This window comes from Rhineura floridana, chromosome 10 (assembly GCF_030035675.1).
Source record: "Rhineura floridana isolate rRhiFlo1 chromosome 10, rRhiFlo1.hap2, whole genome shotgun sequence".
In the NCBI taxonomy this organism is placed as follows: Eukaryota; Metazoa; Chordata; class Lepidosauria; order Squamata; family Rhineuridae; genus Rhineura; species Rhineura floridana.
Window position 1 is genome coordinate 569,970 of NC_084489.1, and position 22,533 is coordinate 592,502.

The 22,533-nt window shown below is 40.7% G+C and overlaps 1 protein-coding gene across 1 annotated transcript in view; it reads left to right on the forward strand.

Annotated features, from left to right (window-relative positions):
• The window catches only part of RAMP3 (receptor activity modifying protein 3), an 89,997-nt gene that overhangs the window by 44,793 nt on the left and 22,671 nt on the right, over positions 1-22,533 (forward strand). The window contains exons 2-3 of the mRNA XM_061587300.1: positions 5,561-5,590; positions 9,022-9,151. Of these exons, the coding sequence (XP_061443284.1) occupies positions 5,561-5,590; positions 9,022-9,151 (160 nt within the window). The remainder of the gene's footprint in view (positions 1-5,560; positions 5,591-9,021; positions 9,152-22,533) is intronic.

Sequence of the window (22,533 nt, forward strand, 5' to 3'; positions counted from 1 at the left end):
TGCTATATTAGGCTGCATTAACAGAAGTATGGTTTCCAAATCGCGTGTAGTTCCCCGGTTCCTCCTTCTTGCCCTTTTTGAAGATAGGGACAACATTAGCTCTCTTCCAGTCATCTGGCACTTCACCAGTCCTCCATGATTTCGCAAAGATAATAGAGAGCGGTTCTGAGAGTTTTTCAGCCAGTTCCTTCAATACTCTAGGATGCAGTTTATCGGGCCCTGGAGGTTTGAACTCGTTCAAAGTGATTAGGTATTCCTTGACCATTTGTCTATCAATCTCAAGCTCCAATCCTGCCTCTTTGACTTCATGTTTCCCGGGAGGGTCATAGACCCTTTTTTGGGAGAAGACTGAGTCAAAGTAGGAATTGAGCACTTCTGCCTTTTCTTTGTCATCTGTTATCGTTTTGCCATCCTCATTGAGTAGCTGTGCCACCATTTCTTTTCTCTGTCTTTTACTATTGACACACCTGAAGAAAGCTTTTTTGTTGCTTTTAGCATCCCTTGCTAGCCTCAGCTCATTCTCAGCTTTAGCCTTCCTGACGCCATCCCTGCACTTCCGTGATACCTGCCTGTACTCTTCCTTTGTGGCCTGGCCTTCTTTCCACTTCCTGTATGTGTCCTCCTTTGTTTTCAGGTCATCTCTAAGCTTTTTGTGAAGCCACATTGGCTTCTTCTGTTGTTTCCTCCCTTTTTTCCTTGTTGGAATTGCTTGCCATTGCGCTTTTAGAATTTCCTTTTTTAGAAACTCCCACCCATCTTGGACTCCTTTCCTCATTAGGGTGGCTTGCCATGAAACTGTACTTACAATTGTTCTGAGTTTATTAAAATCAGCTTTCCTGAAGTCCAGGGTGCGCATGTGGCTACTCTCAGCTTTCGCTTCTGTTAAAATCAAGAATTCAAGTATGATGTGGTCACTTTCCCCCAGAGTTCCCGTAACTGCCACTTCATCCACCAAATCATCTCTATTGGTTAGAATCAAGTCCAGGATAGCTGATCCTCTGGTTGCTTCCTCCACTTTCTCCAACACAAGTCAAAAATTTCTTGGAGGGGCCGTGTTTGGCAGAATTTGCCTCCCAACAGATATTGGGATAATTGAAATCCCCCATTACTACTACAGATGTAGCTGAATAACAACCATCAGTCCTAGCAAGCATGGCCAGGGATAATGGGAGTTGTAGTTCAGCAAAATCTAGAAGGCCTAAGGTTTCCCACACCTGGTCTTGGTACTGATTGTTCTATGATTTTCTTAAGCAGCTCCTTAAACAATTTCTCTTGAGACACTTTCTGTACTATTTTGCCACTACCCAACCAGAAAAGTGTTTCCTAGAGACCTGAACTTGTGCAAAATCAATTTACAAGATCTGGCTCTTTGTGGCTTTCTATCATCCAGCTACAACAAAATATTTTTGGCAGGTGGAAGTCCCTGCAGGTAGAAATATTTTTGGCAGGTGGAAGTGTCCTTTCATTATGGGAAGGTCTGGAGCTCCATGGTAAGATCATGTGCTTTGCATGCTGAAAATTCCAGGATCAATCCCTGGTGTCTCCAAGTGGTTCTGGGAAAGATTCCTGCTTGAAAACCTGTAGAGCTGCTGCCAATCAGTGTAGATAATACTAATCTAGACAAATGATTTGACTGGGTAGAAGACAGCTTCCAAAATTTATATTAATGATATTTTATTTGAAGGGAGGGGGCTAAGATATTTTAAAATTGAGTTCCAGATTACATACTGATCCCATAACTTCAACATTTATCTTTAGAAAAAAGAGAACATATTAATTTAAAAATAATCTCTCATATTTTGTTTGAGCTGAATGAAAGAAATGATTTATTTCTTTTATGATTTATGAAAGAAATGTGATTTATTTCGACCTGGGCTCCTACTGGGAGAAAGAGTGGGATATAAATCTAATGAATAAATAAATGTATGCCAAAAGGCCCAGAACCCTTTTCACATGGTTGGTATTCAGGGATGGCATCAGTAAAATCCTGTACATGTCAACTAAGAAGTAAGCCCCTTGAAATCAGTAGGGTTTATTCCTAGAAAAGTGCACGCTTACCTGGAAGTAAGGCCCATTAAGCACAGTGGGACTTTGATTCAAGTAGATATGCATATCTGTAAGTTTATGGAAGGGAAGTAAGATTGCACACCGTTCCCAGTTCCTGACATCTACACATGGTATCACTTTGTTAACAGAGGTGTAGGGTCACTGAAAGCATGGAGCTCAGGCCACTGAGTGTCATCCGTGTTCAGAATCTCTGGATATAAGTAATGTAAAAAAGAACTAAGATTGTTCTGAGTTGCAGAATCAAAAGACTTAAGCAGTTTGTCTACAACAATCTTTGCAACATTGAACACCCTTTTATATGGGACACAGAAGTAGCTGCAATGTATTTTCTACTGCAAATGAGGGTCTACAAAGTCAAAATCCAGGGCTGAAGTCAACTGGTATGAAATTACTGTTTCAACTATTTAACTTACTTTATTGGCTTTTGCATTATATTTCAACATGAGCACCGTACTTTTTAAAAAGCTATAGATTTGTTTTTTTTAACAAACATGTTGTATTAAAGTCTTGGACAATAATAGTGCCCCTCTTCTTAGCACTTGTGAAGCCACATGTGGAGCACCATGTTCATTTTAAAACACCACAATTGAAATTGGTTGCTTACATCTTGAATACGTATGTAAAAAATGAAATACAAGGATGAAGAATACCATAAAGAACCTTGAAGGCAAAACATAAAAGGGCTGAGGAATCTGAAACACCTATCTTGTGAAAAGAACAATGGGCTTGTAATAGGGATTTAGATTCAAATAAAAAACTAGGAAAACCTTTCAACTGTTTCATCAAAGCAGCAATGGAGCAGGCTGCTTAGAGTGGATGTAAAATCTATTTCATGTCCTGGAGGTTTCCAAGGCTAACTTAGGCAAGCAACTATCTCTTCTTCCTCTGACGAGCACCCCAACAGGGCAGAGAGTATGTTCAACTACATGTGGCTTGACCAGAGCCAGCCCCAGACATGCTGGGGCCCTTGGGCACAAGCCTGCCCCAGGCCCCGGAGCTCCCCTTCCGCGATTCGCAGCAGGATCGCTGCTGCGGATCGCACAGCGACAGCTTCAGAGCCCCCACCATTCCCTTGCTTAACCTACCTTTCTCAGCTATTCTGCGGTTGCATGCGCAGTGCTGCCCTTCACCAAGATGGCAGCTGAAGTTTCCCCAAGGGGCTGAAGCCTCTGCTGCCATCTTGGCTTATGGCAGGAATGTGCGTATGTAGTACAATGTAGTATTGTGTAGTATTGACATTAGGCAGGCACCTTCATTGTACTCTAAAAATAGAAATCAGCTACAAAGTTTACTGGTTGACCATGGGCTACTCACAACCGCTCAGCCTAATCTGCCCCTCAGAGTGAAAACAACAGAGGGGAACCATGACCACCCCAACGAAGAAGGGCACATTTAAAATGTAGAGGAAATAATAATGTACAACCAAAGTGTGAAATCAAATACTTATTGGGACATAGTATGAAGAAATAATCATATAAGCATGACTATCAAAGATGTTTATTATTTACACAACCTGTAAAGATATTTATAGTGCAATCCTGTGCATGTTTATTCAGAAGCAAGTCCCAATGTATTCAATGGGGCTTAATCAAACAGGGAAGTGTGCACAGGACTGTGACTTCAAGCAATAAGGAACTTCACTCATCCAATCAAAAACCAAAAATCTTGCTACTTTAAGCTGTTTTGCAACCATTTCATACTTGTTTTACCGTTATTGGATTTTAAAGGGATTTATTTCTTGTTGTGAGTTGCCTTGGTTTCCAACTTTACATGACAGGGTAATTGGAAAGATTCCACATACACACACACACTGGAGATGTAAACATACATACACCCCGTGTAATAGTCTATTGTCAAAACAAGTTTGTTCGGGTGAAAACTGGAGACCTTGCAACCCTAGTCACCTTATAGTTTTAATTCTCTAATGTATATGGCTAAATATCTGTTTTAAATGGTGTGTTAATACACTAACAACCCAAAGGTCCTCCCTAGCATCCTAAAGCAACTTATTTAATACATGAAAAATTCTCTTTTTAAAAAATCTATATTGTTTAAAGCCATAGGGAGATTCTATAGAACTTAGCAAACGATGAACATTGTCCCTTTGCATAATATGCAACAGAATAAAGATCTGACAGGTATTTAGGTTGGAGGGAACTTGCCAAACCACTGTAGCCCTTTCCAGTAGCTCTGGAAAGCAAGCGCATTAAGGGCTTCCTACCTGTAGATGCTGATGCGTTGTGTAGCCCATGCGCTCTGGCTGATGCAAGGGGAACTTTTTATGTGCATACTGCTCCTTCTATAGAGATGGCCAGGGTTTTGTCTCTGTGATGGGGGCCCTATATGTGTAGATTTGTATATGTGCTGGGGGGAGGCTTTATTTATTTATTATTTATTTATTGAATTTTATCCTGCCCTTCCTCCTGAAGGAGATTTATATATTGCCTTTTTGCCAAGGCTTCCAAGGCAGTTTACAGTTTCACAATTCTCTCACCACTGATAAGCAGATAAAAATAATACAAACAACTCCCTTGCTACTTCTCCCTTCTCACAGGGCAAATGGTGTCCACTGGCCCTGGGGGAGGGACAGAGACAATCTAACTGGCACAGGCCCTGATGGTGTCTCTGCCTTCCTCTCTTTCTTTCTCCTGTTTAGTATTTTTGTAAAGTGCTTTATGAGATGTGTCCCAACAGGAAACATAAATATCTTAAATAAATAAATGGTGCATCTTACTGCTAAAATGTTACCTTCAGCACAGTCTGCAAGTGCCTTCAGAAATCTCAGGCTGGTGAAAAAAATTATGGAAGGAAGAAGTACAAGGGTATTGAACAGGCTCTGAGGGGAAGGTAAAACCAGGAATAAAGGGGGAGGGTTGAAATTGTGTGGTCTGGTCCCTGAAGAATCTGTTAGATTTGTCTGATGGTTTCTGTTTCCCACTACCTTGTTGGAAAGATTGCCATTGTTTGCTATTGCTTTGAGGAGAATGGAGGCTGTTTAGCAGAGCTGGTGGTTCTTATATGGAACAACTTAACCCTTGTTTTAAGAATGCTGTAGCTTTTCTTCTTCTGCAAAATAATCTCTCTTCAAACTCAAAAGCAGGCATGTTTCATGCCAGTCACACATTTACCAGAGGGCATGGCCTACAAATGTACTGACCTCTGGGCAATGGAAGTAGGCTACCCAGCATGTTCTTGGAAGCTCCTTCACACATTTTCAGCAGCAGCACATGAAGGAGGGGAAGTGGCAGTGGTGTCTTCCCAGTGGCGTTCCTGATCACTGGGCTGGTGTGGTGGCAAGGTAAAGGGAGCTCCAGGTTGGTAGTGGCGGTAGCAGCCTTAGATGGTGAGTAGTAGCACCATTGCTGGGAGGCTGTCAGTCCTCTCCTCCCCTCTCACACTCCTGCTGTGGATTTCAAATCTTAATTGAAAAGCATCCTTTTGATAATTTTTGATGTAACGGATCTCTAATAGCTGCCTTTTTTCCCCTTTCCAGTTAATGGTCTGCTGACAATTGGATTAGCAGGTAAGATGCCTAATCTTCTGTGGGTTTTTTTGTTTGAAATTGTTCTTGTTCATGATGTTTCTTTTAAAATGGTGCCTTCACTAGGCTGTTTTGATTATGCTGTGAATGATCAGCTGGGGGGAAATAGTTCCAGGTCCCAAAATGATTATACTTTAGAGTGGGAAATATTCTTTAAGGGCTGCTTCACACATGCAATTTTTCCCACCTGGAGAGAGTGAGAGAGAGAGACAGCATGAAGAAACTATAAACCAGCATGTGTGAGATATGGTATGCATGGCTCTTTAGCTTTGCTGTGAGTACTCAGGTTAGGAAGCTGACATTTGTTTGTCAGCCCTGTAGCCAGTCTTCCTTGTTCAGTAGGGCAGCCACATTTCAGGATGGGGGGATGGGGGGGAGGCACATAGCACCAGCTAATCCCATACATGCACACTGATGGAGAGGATGTGAGGGCCAGGTCAGGGGAAGGGAAAGGCAGTGACCTTCCCCCTAACTCCTCCTTCATGCAGAGTTTGTGTTAACTTACATAATGGGCTATGTAAAGGTAAAGTTGACAGAAAATTTAAAATGAACGCCAGGAATTAAATGACTGGCATTTTTTTTTGGCAACTACTAAGAACAACAAATCTCACATCTTGCAGCCATAGCACACATGACATGAACAGCCTATGCAAAACCACCACATTTTACAACTGCATGAGTAGAACAGACACAATGGTGACATGAATGGTTACATCCCATTGCTGTAATTTTTGGGCACTGCATCGACCGCAGAGATGACACCTTTGCCTTTCCTTGGTGTCAGCAGCTGCCAGTCTTGAAGTTCCATGCTAACTGGCTATATGTCTAAGCTCAACTCTGGATTAGATAACTACACATGTTATGTCTGAACTCTCAGTCAAAGCTCAAAGTCAGGATAAACATTTCTTTGCCTATGAGAGTTAAACTGTCCCAGTGGAAACCAATAACTATCAGGCAATAGAGATCTCATTCTCACCCATTCCTTGGTCTGATGTCCAGCAAAGCATGTTCAGTTGTCCCTGAGAGTGATGTGAAGTGTGGAGGAGTTTGCTGGAGCCACAAGTACTTGTGCTTCCTGGGAGGAAGGGTGGGATATAAATCTAATAATAAATAAATAAATAATTTTAGCTATGAAAAACCCCAATCTTAGGTGGGAATTTGGGTCTCATAAACTTATACGTAAACTGGGAGGGAGATGTAATTTTGGGGTCTCTTTCTATCAGATGTGCTTAGAAATTATAGTGTCTGTCTCTGGTAGGGTATATGGTGCAAGTTCCCGCATCTGGAAAAAGCAAGCTTTGTCTTGCAGTTTCTAAGGTGTCATAAACTGAGTTTGGAATGGCACCCATTCCTTTGGAGAGAAGCTTATCCTGAGAGGAACTGGATAACTGGCTTCCAATATGCTTCCGGGCTAGATTCAAAGTGTTGGTACTAACCTAAAAAACCTTATACGGCGCAGGACCACGATATCTGCTGGAACGCCTCTCCCGATACGAACCGGCTCGTACACTATGGTCTACTACGAAGGCCCCCCTCCGGGTCCCGACCCACAGGGAGGCCCGGAGGGTAGTAACAAGACCAAGGGCCTTCTCAGTGGTGGCCCCCGAATTGTGGAACAGTCTCCCCGAGGAGGTACACTTGGCGCCGACACTATTATCCTTTCGACGCCAAGTTAAGACCTTTCTCTTCTCTGAGGCATTTTAATTTAAGTTAATTAAGTAAATGTTGTAATTTCATTTTAGATGGTTTTTATGTATTTGTTATATCAGATCCTGTAATTTTATTGTATATATGTTTTTATGTTCACTGCCCAGAGAGCTGCTTGCTAGTCGGGCGGTATATAAGTTTAATAATAAATATAAATAAAATAAATAAATGTAAAGTTCTTCCTTATTGCCAAATAGTTTATCAGTTCTTATAATCTCTGGAGTCAGAAAGTCTGTTCTTATAAGTCACAAATAAGATAGAGGTCACAAAGGGGCCGATACCCAAAATGCAATGCAAGCAAGACAGTTGCTCTGATCACTAAGATGAACCAAAGAAAAAGGTCACGTGTCCTTCCATTACAAGTCCTAGGACTACTAGGGAGTAATGTCTTTTGGGATGTTTACACAATTGCCCATTTGTTCAGTTTCCAACAATGTAGGTAGTTAAGTAGGCAGTGTCCACCATAACCTTCAAATTCACTTCCAAATGCATGGTGAAATGGTGGACTATCTTATCACACGCATCAAAGCCACATTTAATTTTATTATAATAATGAATGTTATCTTGGACTTCTGGTCTGAGATTATGCACTGAAGGAAGGAGATCTATTGACTTTCCTTCCTCTGGCACTTAACTTCCAGGTGTCAAACCTTGTTTAAAACCAAAAATACTATTATTGACACTTCCGGATTTGCTGGGATATCTTGATTGCCCTCCCCATAAATGTATCCTCAAAGTCAGGGTTCTTAAGCTTATCCCCTTGTCAACAGAAGACTGGCAAAGAAATTATCAGTAATTGTTCATCCAGAACACTAAATCCTCCAACAATTTTGCCAATATATTTCTGTGAACCGAAAAAAGTGGTCAACTAAAGGGTTTTGACTGAGAGTTGCCATTAAGTCTGGTCACCTTCTGAAGGGAGGGTGCTCATTGCTTGCAAATATTTGCAGATGCATTTGGGATCTCAGTGACCCCAAAAGTCCTGAGCTGGTTCAAGGAACCTCTTCTAAATATGAAACTGGACCCATTTACTTGCATATGAATCTACCTTATATGAAGTAAGACCCTAAGTCCCATCTAGTCCAGTATCCTGTTCTCACCATGGTCAGCCAAATGTCTATGGAAAGCCTGCACGTAGGACGTGAGCACAACAGCACTCTGCAGTATGTATTAGAGGTAGTATGTTTCCGAACACTAGTTGCTGAAAGCCACAGGAAGGGAGAATGCTTTTGTGTTCAGGTCCTGCTTGTGGCTTCCCATAGGCATCTGGTTGGCCACTCTGAGACCAGGATGCTGGGCCAGATGGGCCCCTGGCCTGATCCAGCAGGTTCTTCTTATGTTTTTATGCATTGGACTGTCTGTTCCAGTATTGCCTACTTGACTGCCAGCAGGTCTCCAAGGTTTTTCCTGGTCTGCTACTTAAGATCCTATAATTGGAGATGCTGGGGACATCTGTATGCATACACTGGGCTCCATCACTCTGCTATGATTTCTGCTAAGAATAAGAGGTTTTCAGCAGTGCCACATGCAGCCCTTGTCATGTTTAAATCAGCCCTGAGATGGAAAGTAAGCTAAATGATCCTTTTTATTGGTTCATCTTCTTTGGTGAGTGTTTTCAAAATGTTGATTCTCTTGCTGCTCTCCAGAGAGAGCTTGAGAGATCGTGAATGTTTCCTTGTTGATATGAAAATATCTTTTTGTTCTAGGTGCACAACAAGGGATTGTCTGCAATGAATCCCTCATGTTACAAAACTTGCCATTGTGTGGAAAATCCTTTGAAGAGATGATGCACAAAGTGGACTCTAGAAAATGGTGCAATCTAACAGAATTTATCCTGTAAGCTCATCTTGTGTGTGTGTGTAGACACTACCTATTAAGAATGGTTATAATCCTTTTAAAGTATGGGTGGCCAACCAGTGGCATAGGTGCCACAACTGGCACAGGCTGCAAGAATATGTGGCACTTCTAGCCAAAAGTAGGAGGAGCTGCAAGCCTGGCTACCATATAGCTTGATTGACACTCCCTTGTCATGGTTTTCCAGGGTTCCTCATCCAGAAGCAAAAGCACTCCATGATATTGTGGCGGGCACATGTACGGTAGTATACCTTAGAGTGGCTTTGTTTTGTTGTGGCAGGATTGCCAAAAAGGGTTTGCCACCAATTCTTTAAAGAGTAGTACTAAATGTCCATATCTCCAAATCCAATAGAGCCTATATATGTTCGGATTTTGCTTTCCTAACTGTCTTACAAAAGCATATGTTCCATAAGAGAATTTACTCCTGTATAAGGCTTTAGTCTCATGCACACTTACCTGTGCATAAGTCCCATTGCACTAGGTGGGACTTACCTCTTAGCAGACATGAATAGGCTTGCAATGTCTTCTTAGGGTCTGAGTGTGAATAAAACATGGAACACAAGTATCTTAACGTGCAAGAATTTTAGGGTGTTGCTGTATGGTTTTTTCACTTTCTGTTACAATCTGCTTTATAGAAATCTCTGTCTAAGGTATAAGATTGCGTCCCTTATAGCACTTGTGTTCCTTCAGGCAAAGCTCTCAAAATATAAAACATACTCCCAACTATAATTCATTGGCTCATAAGAAATAGCTTGTGTTTATTTAACTGATTATAATTATCTGTCACTTAGACCTAGAAATTTAATATGTGGAAGGAATCAAGTGCCTAAATTTTATCACATTTCTCTCATGAGCTACACTAGCAATCGATCCTGCTTTCTGTTGTTCAGTTATTACTAGAGTTATCTCCAAGCTTCTGAATGACGGTTTCAAAAAACTCTGTTAAATCCATCACGTTTGAACTGTTTCAATTTGTTTTACTATCTGCCAGGTGATAGGTTTAAAAGCTTAGTACCACCTATTTCTCACCATCACCTTTCACGTAAAAGGGATTATGAAGTTATGACGAAGTATCATTCCCTTCTTCAAGCTGTCAGCTTTTTATCTCTTTTTGCGCTTAGGAGCCACAAGAGATAGATGAAAAATATATATAATACTGTATGGAATATTTTGATCTACAAGAAACTGTCAGACCTCGTTTACTGGGTAGCTTTGTTTTACTGAGTGGGGAAAAAATCTTTTCTGTCTAATTAATACATGCTCATATCAAGCTTGCTTAAAAAAAAAGACCTTAGCCTCTTTTGTAGTTACCTGAAGTACCAGAAACCTGTTTTAAATGATAACTTCTTTAAAAAATGGTGTAATGAACACTCTGAATTAATGTATTAATGTGGTTATAGATATTGGTTGGATACAGATTAACACTCTTTGCAGAGAGATCCAAAGAGTTTTACTGAATGCAGATGATTGCTTCCCCAAACAACTGGTTGTGTGGTGAAAACGGATAGAGCATCACTGTTGTACATCATGCATCCTCAGGCAACACTGTTTTCTCCTGTCAGCAGAGAGAGGAACAAAGTTCCTGCAACTTCTTTTTTCTCCCTCATAGGAATAGAACCCAGGGTCTAAATGTTGGGACAAAAACAGGAAGTGCTTCATCATACAGTGCATAGTCAAACTAAGGAATTCACCACCACAAGATTAAGTCATGGACACCGACTTGGATGGCTTTAAAAGGGGATTAGGCAAATTAATGGAGGATAAGGCTATCAGTGACTACTAGTCAGTATGGCTGTATTACTTAAAAGTATCAGAGGCAGTTTGCCGCTGAATATTGGTTGTTGGGGATCTTGAGCAGGAGAGGACTCCTGTCCTGCTTGTGGGCTTCCCAGAGACATTTGGCTGGCCACTGTGAGAAAAGGATATTGGGTTAGAATAGGTAAATATTGGGTTAGAATAGTAAAGATGCTGCTTTTACTGTCGTGATATATTTGCAAGGTTCACACTTGGTAGCTTCAAATCCACTGTTTTCCATTCACACTAGTAGGGATTCCTCTGTGAAGGATCAGTGTGGCTGTTTCCTTGTGGCTCCGTGCTCTAATTTTACATGTTTACTCCCTCCAGTTCAAGGCTGAAGCCAGGAGAGCATTGGTGTGACATTGACAAGAAAAAATGTACCTGACAAAAAAACCACCCTTCTCCATTGTCCCAGCCTAGACGGACTGGCGGAGGGGGGGAGTGAGTGAAAAGGCAAAGTAGGCAGCAGCTGTCCCAGCTTTTGCAGGCAGCCAAGAGAGAGGAAGTGGGCGATGGGACATTAAAAGAGAGCCCACCCATTAAAGAAAATTGAAGCAAAGCCCCTACACGATGGAGCACTGCACAGCTGGGACAGGTTTTCCTTTCCTTTTTGCATTATAATTGGATTGGGTTAATACAGATTTAAAGGGGAAAACTGCTTTATAGCTTCTCCTTGCCTGTAACATCATGTGAACCATGTGAATTACAAGGGAATGCAAGTAGGACCAGACACACACTAAATCATCATGTGGATGAGCCCGAAGTTCCTTTATTTTGCTGAGGGCTAAAATGGCAGATTGGTGCATGTTGTTATGTGCCTCCAAGTCGATTACGACTTATGGTGACCCTATGAATCAGTGACCTCCAGTAGCATCTGTTATAAACCACCCTGTTCAGATCTTGTAAATAGCATTATTGTCTTTTCTAGTGAATCATGTCTTCTCATGATGTGTCCAAAGTATGATAACCTCAGTTTCATCATTTTAGCTTCTAGTGATAGTCCTGGTTTAATTTGTTCTAACACCCAATTATTTGTCTTTCTCGCAGTCCGTGGTATCCTCAGAGCTCTCCTCCAACACCACATTTCAAATTAGTTGATTTTTTTCTTATCCGCCTTTTTCACTGTCCAGTTTTCACATTCATACATAGAGATCGGGAATACCATGGTCTGAATGATCCAGACTTAATAACCTGATAAAGGGAAATCTGAGTACAAGACAAATGAAGCCCTCCAACTTTGGCATTCTTTCCCCAGGGAGGCTTGTCTGGCACTGAATGTTTTTGGTGCTTGGTGAAAGCTGTTTGTTTTCCCAGGACTTTGGGTGGTATTCAATGCTAGTTCTACTAGAGTAGAGTAGACCTAGAGTAGACCTGTTGAAGTTAATAGACATGGCTAATTTAGGTCCATTAATTTCAATGGGTCTACTCTGAGTAGGATTTCACTGAATAAAAACTTTTAAATCTATGGGTTGTATCCAACTAAGGGACCTAAGTTAGTCATATTATTAATTGCAATGGATCTACTCTGAATATGACTATCGCTGGATACAAAACTCAGTGCGGGGGGGGGTGTTATTGGTTGTGCTGTTGCTACATTTCAAAATTTGTTTTGTAATTTTTGTTATGTTTAATACATATTGTGAGGCACTCTAGGAATCTTTGTATTGAAGAGTAAGATACCAAATGTCTAAAATAAACAAATTGTCTTTTTAGAAAGTAAACAAGAAAGTGTTAATGAAACTTCAAAATGATGCATTTAAGCTGCTATCGTGGGAGTAAGCATCATTAAACAGTCAGACATTATTCAGGGTAAACATGTATAGGATTGCTCTGCAAGGCAGTTATGTAAAGGAGTATTTCTTCTAATTTGTACTTCAAAGGTTTTGTGATCCATCAAAAAGATTTTCTTACAATGGATTCTAAGTGTTTTCTGGGGTCAGTTTTAGTCAAGTCACTTGCACCTAGTTGTGGTGGGCCACTGCATGCATACTGAGGGTCAAACTGCATACTGCATTTATTGCATAACCTGCAGCTACGTCTGGTTTTCTTAAATTAGTTACAGCCACAGCCTCCCCCTGATTGTTATTTGGATCACAGCATGCAAGGGGTGGGGGGTTATTCTCTTCCTCCCCAGTCATGCCCTCCTCCAAATATCAGTCCCCTGAATGACTATGAGGGTTGGTGCTAAAAAAAAATTCCATTGAGCCCCAATGGGAACTATTTTTTTTTAATTAACATCTACATAGGAGGTGGTAGAGGTTGCAGTTGGGGATGAAGGGGATAAACCTCTCTATACAGGCATACCCCGCTTTAACGTACGAAATGGAACCAGAGAGTGTACTTTAAGTGAAAATGTACTTAAAGTGAAGCAATTATCTTATTTATTTATTTATTTATTTCAAAAATTTATATACCGCTCTAGTTCCGAAACTCAGAATTCAGAGCGGTGAACATTAAAAAACAGAGATAATACAAAAACAGCATAATAGAATACCTAAAAACAAATAAGTAAATTAATACTAAAAAGTTCGACAACAATCTCACTTCAAACATTAAAAGCTAGTTGAAACAGGTATGTTTTAATCCGCCGACGGAATTCAATGAGAGACGAGGAACGTCGTATCTCAGATGGTAAATTATTCCAAAGAGTAGGGGCTATGACTGAGAAGGCCTTCCTCCTGGTGTTCATTTGGCGGATCATGATAGTTGAGGGAATAATAAGAGTGCTTTCAGAAATCGATCTCATAGGGCGATAGGTTTTGAATTCAACGAGACGGTTTGTCAAATATACCGGCGCCAGTCCGTGAAGAGCCTTAAACGTTAGAACCAGAATCTTAAACTGATGTCTGGAGCTAATAGGGAGCTGTGAAGATGGTAAAGAAGAGGTGAAGTATGAACCCGAGGACCAGTTTTAGTGATCATCCTCGCGGCCGCTCTTTGTACCTGCTTGAGCGGTCGAAGTGCTCTAGCAGAAAGGCCAACATATAAAGAATTACAATAGTCCAGTCGAGAGGTTACTAAGGCCTGAGTTACTTTCATTAATTCTGATGTTCCTAAAAATGGGCGGAGTTGACGGACCAGTTTTAGTTTTGCAAATGTGGCTCTAGACACGGCTGCAACCTGGGGTTCAAAGGTTAGGGCTGAGTCCAAGATTTTACCTAAACTACGGACTTGAGATTTTAAAGGGAGAAAAACTCCGTCAAGTGAAGGCAGATGTCCAGTTCCTTGGGGGAGATTTTTGCCAATGAGAATGACCTCTGTTTTTTCTGGGTTTAGTTTCAGTTTGTTTTTATTCATCCAACTTTGCACTGCTAGGAGACATTGATTAAGGCAGTTGACAGTCTCTACAGTGTTCGGTGGAAAGGAACAATACAGTTGTGTATCATCAACATATTGGTGATAATGAATCCCAAATTTTCGAATGATTTTTCCTAAAGGGCTTACATAAATATTAAATAACATTGGGGATAAAACAGAGCCCTGTGGAACGCCATATTTTAATGGCCAGGGTTTAGAGCAATGATCCCCGAGGGCAACTCTCTGAAGCCTTTTTTCCAAAAAGGAGCAAAGCCATTTTAGTACTGTACCTCTGAGACCCATTTTAAAGAGACGGTCTCACAGAATGCTGTGATCAATTGTGTCGAATGCGGCAGATAAATCCAATAAAACTAGAAGGGACAGATTGCCTTTGTCATGTTCTAGTAGAAGATCGTCGACTAATGCGACTAGAGCCGTTTCAGTCCCATGATTCGGTCTGAAACCAGATTGGAAGAGGTCATAACAGTCGGAGGTGTCTATAAACTTTTGAAGCTGTGAGGCTACCACTTTCTCAATGATTTTACTCAGAAAAGGTAGATTAGATACCGGTCGATAATTATTTAATATTTTAGGGTCGAGAGAGGGTTTTTTTTAATAAAGGTGTAACCATTGCTTCTTTTAGGCATTCCGGTAAGTGGCCTTGTTGAAGAGAAGAATTTACGATTGTACTGATCCAGCTTGCTAATTTCAAATTTGATGTTTTTATCAACCAGGAAGGACATGGATCAAGTAAACAGGTTGTTGGATTCATTCCATTTAGAAATCGAGGAATGTCATCTGGAAAGATTAATTGAAAGGTGGCAAAAAGCGCAGGGTAGTCATTTTCTGATCTGATGTTCTTTTCCTCTGCCATTTCAGTATGATCTATATTAAAACGAATCTGATCCACCTTAGCTTCAAAAAATGAGGCAAATTCTTGGCAGCGGGCTTGAGAGCAGATTAAATGAGTTTGTTTGTGGTATTTGAAGGAGATTATTCACTATCCGGAACAGTTCTTTTGGATGATTACTCGATGAGGCAATAGAGGTCGAATAAAAAGATTTTCGGGCTGCCATTCTCATCGAGGCATAGGTTTTTGCACATTTGTTGGCTTGAATCTTATCAAATGAGCTAGTTGACTTTTTCCAGCGCCGTTACTTCACTTGTACTTCACTTGTACTGCACGCAATCACCACTAGATGGCAGCAGCATCATGCCAATAAAGTGTCCGTTATTGTGAAGCGCTCGTACTTTAAGCGGGGTATGGTGGAGTATGGAGCATGTACTTTATAGTGAGGCTACTTTAAGTGAAGCTACTTTAAGCGGGGTATGCCTGTACTCTGAGGCTGTAATTAATTAAAGAAAAGCAAAAGTTGTTGCTGCATGCTGTGTATTAAATGTGACCTGAAGTTTGACCCTGAGACTTCAGGATAGGGGTGGAATTTCTTGGGATGAGTCCTCTCTGTTGGTAGCTTGTGCATTTTGAATAGCAGTAGGAGTAGAGCCAGATGGGACTTCATAATACTACATGACCTTGCAACAAAGATCCTAACAGTAAATGAATCTACGCCCCTGATATGTTATGCATTGCTTTATTCTGACACGATAGTAAGATTGTTTATAATGTGTGTGAAGTGGGAGATATGTGGGAATTTGAGAGAATGCTAGTTTATGGAAGGCAAACAGACCTATGTGCTTAAAAGCTAGCAACTTTCCATTATATTTAGTATTCAGAGCTTGGAAAAGTTACTTTTTTGAACTACAACTCCCATCAGCCCCAGCCAGCATGGCCACTGGATTGGGCTGATGGGAGTTGTAGTTCAAAAAAGTAACTTTTCCAAGCTCTGAAGGTAGAGAAAAATAAAAAATAGCATTAATTTTGCTTGAACAATTTGACTTCAAGTGTTGTAAATATAAGGGGATGTATCTTCTGCTTGAGTAATTCAGTCCACATCGCAACAGAAGGGGAAAGCATCTATTTGTTAATGCTGAAGAACTGAATACAGTGAGAGACAGGATGCTGTTTAAAAACCTTATAAGAAATTATTTTTAGGTTCTAAAAACTTTAATATTTAATGGCGAAAAGATTTATTGGCAATTTGTTTTCAAGATGCTGTGATTTCATTTTTCAGCACTTATGGGTGGAGACATCACTTCAGCTTCAACAGTTTGCATAGCATTGTGTGGAACTGTGGGAGGATAGTATCTCATTTCATGGGCAAAAGAAGAAAGTAGCCCAAAGTTTATTATTACTCTCTTTTCATTAGATATAACCCTTAGATAATGGGCAAGCTATCCTACTTGCTTCTTTTGGGGAAAAAACCCCAAGGTTGGTGTTACAGACTAAGCTTGAGGGATTTCTTTTTGGTGATGATTGTACCACTTATCAGCATTATATTCAATCTTGAAGTACTGGTTTGTCAAGAAATATGGAAATATGGAAAACTAAAACTGGCCCACAGACTGGAAACATTCCATATACATCCCAATTCCAAAGAAAGGGGATCCCAGGGAATGCAGTAATTATCGAACTATTGCCTTAATATCCCATGCAAGTAAAGTAATGCTCAAGATTCTACAACAGACCTGAACTTAAAAGATCTGAACAGGGTGGTTCATGACAGATGCTGTTGGAGGTCGCTGATTCATAGGGTGCCATAAATCGTAATTGACTTGAAGGCACATAACAACAAACAGCAAATAAAAGATCTAAAGTTAGGGATGAGCAGTGAGATGGCCAAGTTTGCTGATGATATTAAATTGTTCAGGGTTGTTAAACTGGGGTTGTGAAGAGCTCCAAAAGGACCTCTTCAAAGTGGGCTGTAAAATGACAAATGCAATTCAGTTTCAACAAGTGCAAACTTATGCACCCTGGAGAAATAAAATCTTAATTTCACATATATGCTCATGGGATCTGAACTGGTGGTAACTGACCAGGTACGAGACCTTAGAACATAAGACAATAAGAAGAGCCTGCTGGATCAGGCCAGTGGCCCATCTAGTCCAGCATCCTGTTCTCACAGTGGCCAACCAGGTGCCTGGGGGAAGCCCGCAAGCAGGACCCGAGTGCAAGAACACTCTCCCCTCCTGAGACTTCCGGCAACTGGTTTTCAGAAGCATGCTGCCTCTGACTAGGGTGGCAGAGCACAGCCATCATGGCTAGTAGCCATTGATAGCCCTGTCCTCCATGAATTTGTCTAATCTTCTTTTAAAGCCATTCAAGCTGGTGGCCATTACTGCATCTTGTGGGAGCAAATTCCATAGTTTAACTATGCGCTGAGTAAAGAAGTACTTCCTTTTGTCTGTTCTGAATCTTCCAACATTCAGCTTCTTTGAATGTCCACGAGTTCTAGTATTATGAGAGAGGGAGAAAAACTTTTCTCTATCCGCTTTCTCAATGCCATGCATAATTTTATACACTTCTATCATGTCTCCTCTGACCCGCCTTTTCTCTAAACTAAAAAGCCCCAAATGCTGCAACCTTTCCTCGTAAGGGAGTCGCCCCAACCCGTTGATCATTCTGGTTGCCCTCTTCTGAACCTTTGCCAACTCTATAATATCCTTTTTGAGATGAGGCGACCAGAACTGTACACAGTATTCCAAATGTGGCCGCACCATAGATTTATACAACGGCATTATGATATTGGCTGTTTTATTTTCAATATATTTCCTAATTATCCCTAGCATGGAATTTGCCTTTCTCACAGATGCCGCACACTGGGTCGACATTTTCATCATGCTGTCCACTACAACCCCAAGGTCTCTTTCCTGGTCGGTCACCGCCAGTTCAGACCCCTTGAGAGTATATGTGAAATTAAGATTGTTTGCTCCAATATGCATAATTTTACATTTGTTTATATTGAATTGCATTTGCCATTTTTCCGCCCATTCACTCAGTTTGGAGAGGTCTTTTTGGAGCTCTTCGCAATCCCTTTTTGTTTTAACAACCCTGAACAATTTAGTGTCGTCAGCAAACTTGGCCACTTGACTGCTCACTCCTAATTCTAGGTCATTAATGAACAAGTTGAAAAGTACAGGTCCCAATACTGATCCTTGAGGGACTCCACTTTCTACAGTCCTCCATTGGGAGAACTGTCCGTTTATTACTACTCTGCTTTCTGCTTCTTAACCAATTCCTTATCCACAAGAGGACCTCTCCACTTATTCCATGACTGCTAAGCTTCCTCAGAAGTCTTTGGTGAGGTACCTTGTCAAATGCTTTTTGAAAGTCTAAGTACACTATGTCCACTGGATCACCTCTATCTATATGCTTGTTGACACTCTCAAAGAATTCTAATAGGTTACTGAGACAGGACTTTCCCTTGCGAAGCTATGCTAACTCTGCTTCAGCAAGGCTTGTTCTTCTATGTGCTTAGTTAATCTAGCTTTAATAATACTTTCTACCAGTTTTCCAGGGACAGAAGTTAAGCTAACTGGCCTGTAATTTCCGGGATCCCCTCTGGATCCCTTTTTGAAGATTGGCGTTACATTTGCCACTTTCCAGTCCTCAGGCACGGAGGAGGACCCGAGGGACAAGTTACATATTTTAGTTAGCAGATCAGCAATTTCACATTTGAGTTCTTTGAGAACTCTTGGGTGGATGTCATCCGGGCCTGGTGATTTGTCAGTTTTTATATTGTCCATTAAGCCTAGAACTTCCTCTCTCGTTACCACTATTTGTCTCAGTTCCTCAGAATCCCTTCCTGCAAATGTTAGTTTAGGTTCAGGGATCTGCTCTTGGGATTGTAGTGGATAGCTCACCCAGTGGCAGCTGTGGAAAAAGGCAGATTCTATGCTAGGGATCATTAGGAAAGGTATTGAAAATAAAACTGCCGATACACAAATCTATGGTACAGTCGCATTTGGAATACTGCGTACAGTTCTGGTTGCCTCACCTCAAAAAGGATATTCTAGAGCTGGAAAAAGTTCAAAAAAGGGCAACCAGAATAATCAAGGGGATGAAGCAACTCCCTTAAGAGGAAAAGTTACAGCACTTGGGGCTTTTTCATTTAGAGAAAAGAAGATCGTAGAATCATAGAATAGTAGAGTTGGAAGGGGCCTATAAGGTCATCCAGTCTAACCCCCTGCTCAATACAGGAATCCAAAGCAAAGTATTCCTGACAGATGTCTGTCCAGCTGCCTCTTGAATGCCTCCAGTGTCGGAGAGCCCACTACCTCTCTTGGTAATTGTTCCCATTGTTGTATGGCTCTAACAGTTACGATGTTTTTCCTGATGTCCAGTCAAAATCTGGCTTCCTGCAACTTGAGCCCATTATTCCGTGTCCTGCACTCTGGGATGATCGAGAAGAGATCCCGGCCCTCCTCTATGTGGCAACCTTTCATGTACTTGAAGAGTGCTATCCTATCTCCCCTCAGTCTCCTCTTCTCTAGGCTAAACATGCCCAGTTCTTTCAGTCTTGAGATATGTTATGTCCACAGCACTCATGTCAAGGTGCCATTTGCGAAATGATTTGAGGAGGTGCTGTGATGTGAGCAATTATGGAAGCCTTCACTCATGATGGCACATTTCAGTGTGTTCAAAGTGCTTCATATCACTATCTTAATTATCCTTACCAAAACCCTTTAAGGCATCAGCTTTGTTATTTCCATATTACTTATAATTCTCTTTGAGTTAGCTCCATGCTGTGATGTTATTGTAAGTGCTATATCGTTAGCACTTCAGTTGCACAAAGGAGCTCTTGGCTTAATAATTCTGTTGGCAATGGTATCAGATTCTGGTGAAGTAGGATACACGTTGGAAACAAAAACATGCCTCCCCCAGTTTTAAGAGTTTTCGTTGGGCCACAGCATTTCTCTCTTGCTTTTATCAAGCTTATCATTTTGATCTTGCTGCATTATTTTGATATTGTTGCTTTTATTGCTGCCTAGAGGGCCTTGGGGTGGCATATAAATTTAATGAATGAACAAGATTTATATCATAAAAGCAGGTCTAAGCAAAATACTTCAAATATGAGACCCAGCTCAGAAGAACTATCTTAAGAGAATGATTGTAAAGGTTCCAAATATATGAAAAGCGGATATCTGCAACCCTATGCCAGAAAAAAACTGCTAGCCAGGGCAGTGTAGTATAGCCTATTTCTTGGACATTTTCAGATATTGAAAAATGTGTGTTCATGGACATACACATGGACAATTTGTAAACTATTAAAGGCCATAGCATCTGGCAAATGCAAATCTCTGTGTGTATGTGGCAAGATATTCATGATTATTCAAAACATGATGTGCTGCTAGGTACAAATAGGAGATGCTGGCAACATATTTCTGATTTTTTTTACCCCAATCCAGAAATATTTTCTTGTAGAGCTGGCTCCAGAGGGCACCAAGGCTGGGCATTTGCAAGCCCCCAAGATCCACAGTGTGCACACTGCCCACCCTAACAATTCTTACACAATCCACTTTGCACAGAGTATCCAAGAAGATCAGATACAGCCTAAGGGGACTCTCCATATTCCAACTCTTCTAGTAGGCTAAGGGGGAGGGGCACTGAGGGTGCTAGGTTCAAGGGCCTTGAAAATCCTGGAGCCAGGGCTACTTAGTTGCAGAGTTGTGTTCATTCTCCACAAGATTGGTAAAAATCTCTTCTTCGTGTCAGGGCCTCTCAAAGCGTCACAGATATCCAGGCCACTTCCTACCCATAATAAAGCTGAAAAATGGTTAGTCAACACACAAAAACAAAATAAGATGCGTCCCCCTTCAATAACCAAAACCTTTTTTGCTTGCTTGTTACACACTCAGATAAAGAAATAAAAATGATCCACATGAGAGTAGGTCTAAAAATAAATTCACAGATTGAATGGGAGAAATTTGCATAGGCTGCAATCCTAACCCTGCTTACTTGGGAGAAAGTCCCAATGAATTTAGTAGAACTTACTTTTGAATAGATAAGGTTAGGATTGCACGGTAAATTGCTGTGCAACTGGCATTTTAAAAATATGGTTTGTGGGGGCAGGCTCTTTAGAGGAGTATTAATTGGAGTATTAGCTGGAGTTAAATAAGACTGAGACTTGGGTGAAGTCAGAAAATGAAGTACTAGATAGCCTAACACTTAACTGCCTTTCTGTTTTAAAAAAATCAGCTACACAAAGTGGAAAACATGTTTACTAAAACTATGTTAGTAATCTGGGACAAAAGGAATGAAGCGCCGGCTCCAGTGATTTCTCTTTAAAATATCATCCAGCTTTTCTTACCACTAGCAAATTGTATGACCTGAAAAAATGGAGAGGGAAAAATGTATATAGATGAAAAGATTTCCATAAGAGCAATATGTGGCAATATGTTACAGAGCCTGATTTTAGAACAGCTTTGCAGGAGATTCCTCTATCCTGGGTACAACAGAGACAGCTCTCATCTTTTCTAAACAAGGAAGATGTCAAATTCTCAGCACTGAGGACACTGAGAGGGAACATAATTTGACCTCTAATAGGGTGGATAACAAAGGATGGATATCTATGCTATATAAAATAAATTATCCAATATCAACACAGGCACCACCAAGAAAATGAAAGGCATACGGGAAAGGGATTTTGGTTGTGCAATTGAAGACTTACAGCGGGACCTCTTTAAAACCATCTCTGCCTAGACTAGGAGCTTAAATTTGCCATTCATCCACAGGTGGTACATGACCCCTGTCATAGGGATAGAAGAAGAAAGATTAGAGTAATTGAACTCAATGTATAATATGTTTCATATTTATTTTCCTACTTACCTGGATTTTCTATACAATCAGTGAATAGACATGCCTTCTTGTGAGCATTATATCAAACTAAGATCTTTCATTCTGATGTTTATGATACATGTGATACACAGAGAGCCTAAGATCCGAGATCATCTCAGCCTGAGATGTAAGGGATTTTAGTAGAATAGATATATAATTTGTTTATGTCTTCGGGTATTGGAAATTACTTTCATTTTCATTATTCATCCTTTTCTCTGTAGATATTTTTGTAGATTTGTATTAATGATATTGTCAATATATTTAAAATTATATCAAAAAGACTGTGTCATAAGCCAGACAGTCAATCTCCAAAATGAAAGGGAAAAATATATAAACAACACCATATAAGGGAAACATCAGGGTGGGAGGAGGGAAGCTTGAATTTTTTCCTTGACAGCTCTAGCCTCAAATATAGGGCTAGAATTTCACCCTCCAGTTACAGTGCTTAGGGGGAGGGATGTTGATTCCATAAATCCTTTTCCCAGTGCCTTTCCCCCCTCACTCTTTGGTTAGTTCTCTGAATGTTACAAAACAT